This window comes from Echinops telfairi, unplaced genomic scaffold (genome assembly GCF_000313985.2).
Source record: "Echinops telfairi isolate 266 unplaced genomic scaffold, ASM31398v2 ScPeMD7_25;HRSCAF=90, whole genome shotgun sequence".
In the NCBI taxonomy this organism is placed as follows: Eukaryota; Metazoa; Chordata; class Mammalia; order Afrosoricida; family Tenrecidae; genus Echinops; species Echinops telfairi.
The window spans coordinates 2905618-2906673 of NW_022103922.1; the positions used below are offsets into that span (position 1 = coordinate 2905618).

The 1056-nt window shown below is 62.4% G+C and overlaps 1 protein-coding gene across 1 annotated transcript in view; it reads right to left on the reverse strand.

Annotated features, from left to right (window-relative positions):
• Positions 1-261: 261 nt before the first annotated feature.
• The window catches only part of ADAMTSL2 (ADAMTS like 2), a 28476-nt gene continuing 27681 nt past the window's right edge, over positions 262-1056 (reverse strand). Inside the window, exon 16 of the mRNA XM_030885321.2 lies at positions 262-857. Coding sequence (XP_030741181.1) covers positions 739-857 — 119 coding nt within the window. The 3' untranslated portion in view covers positions 262-738. The remainder of the gene's footprint in view (positions 858-1056) is intronic.

Below are 1056 nucleotides of genomic sequence, written 5' to 3' on the forward strand. Positions count from 1 at the left end.
CAGGGTGATCAGGAGGCCCACGGCCAGTCTGGTGCCAGTGCGAGCAGGTCTTTCTGCAAGGACACAGCAGCCCAGGGGTGCTAGAGCTGTCCCACACAGAGGGTGGGACCCCAGGCGCCAGGGGTCCCCTTGAATCCAGAGTCTGGGCAGGGGCTCTCAGTTTTGTCACCAAAACTCGTCTCCCCACCTGGCAGGCCTAGGTCTGCATCCCCCTCGGCCACTTGCCCTGCCTACCAGAAGCACCAAGTCAGAGCCAGCACCATAAATATTACACTTTATTAACTTACACAGGTGAGTAGTGGCAGGGGTGACAGGGGCATGTCATTAACCCCAGCCCGGAGGGAGAGAGGCTGCTCTGAGGGACATAAATTCCTGGGGCCCCTGTGCTTCCTGCAGGACCATGGACGGAAGCCCGTCACCCTCTTGCTGCCCTGGGCCCTCCAGAGCGAGAGGGCTGCCCCAGACAAGGGCTGGGTGTGACATAGCAGTCACCGCCTCCTGCCTCCTGCGGCTTTGGACCCTGGACTCAGACTGGGGCATAGGGGGGGGGCAGCACCAGCTAGGGAGGACTGGGGCCTCACAAACTCAGTCCTCACGATCCTGTATGCAATGTCCTCCTCCGGCCTGGTGGCCCTAGGCACCAGCTCTCCCTCCAGGCCAAGGGAAAGGCCTGGTGCGCTGGTGGGGCTCTCCCTCCGGTGGTAGCGAGCTTCTGGAAGGTTCTGGGAGGGTCCAGGCCTAGGAGTGAGCGGGCCTGCAGGAGCGGCAGCAGGCTTTGCTGTAGTACCAATGGCTGCACAGGTTCACTTTGATGGCCAGCACGCAGTTGGTGCCCGGCTGGTCCTGGCAGCTGTCGTCTGGGGAGAGGGCAGTGGAGGGCATGGGCATCAGGAGCGCCGCCACCCCCCACCACGTGTGGACAGATGGATGCTACAGCCCTTCCATCTCCACTGCACACCCCCCCACTTCAGTCTGCACTCTGCTTTTCTCGGCAGAATAGGGGTCCCTGCCAAAGAGGACCAGCGCCTGACCTAGTGTTCACTTGTCCCCCCTTCC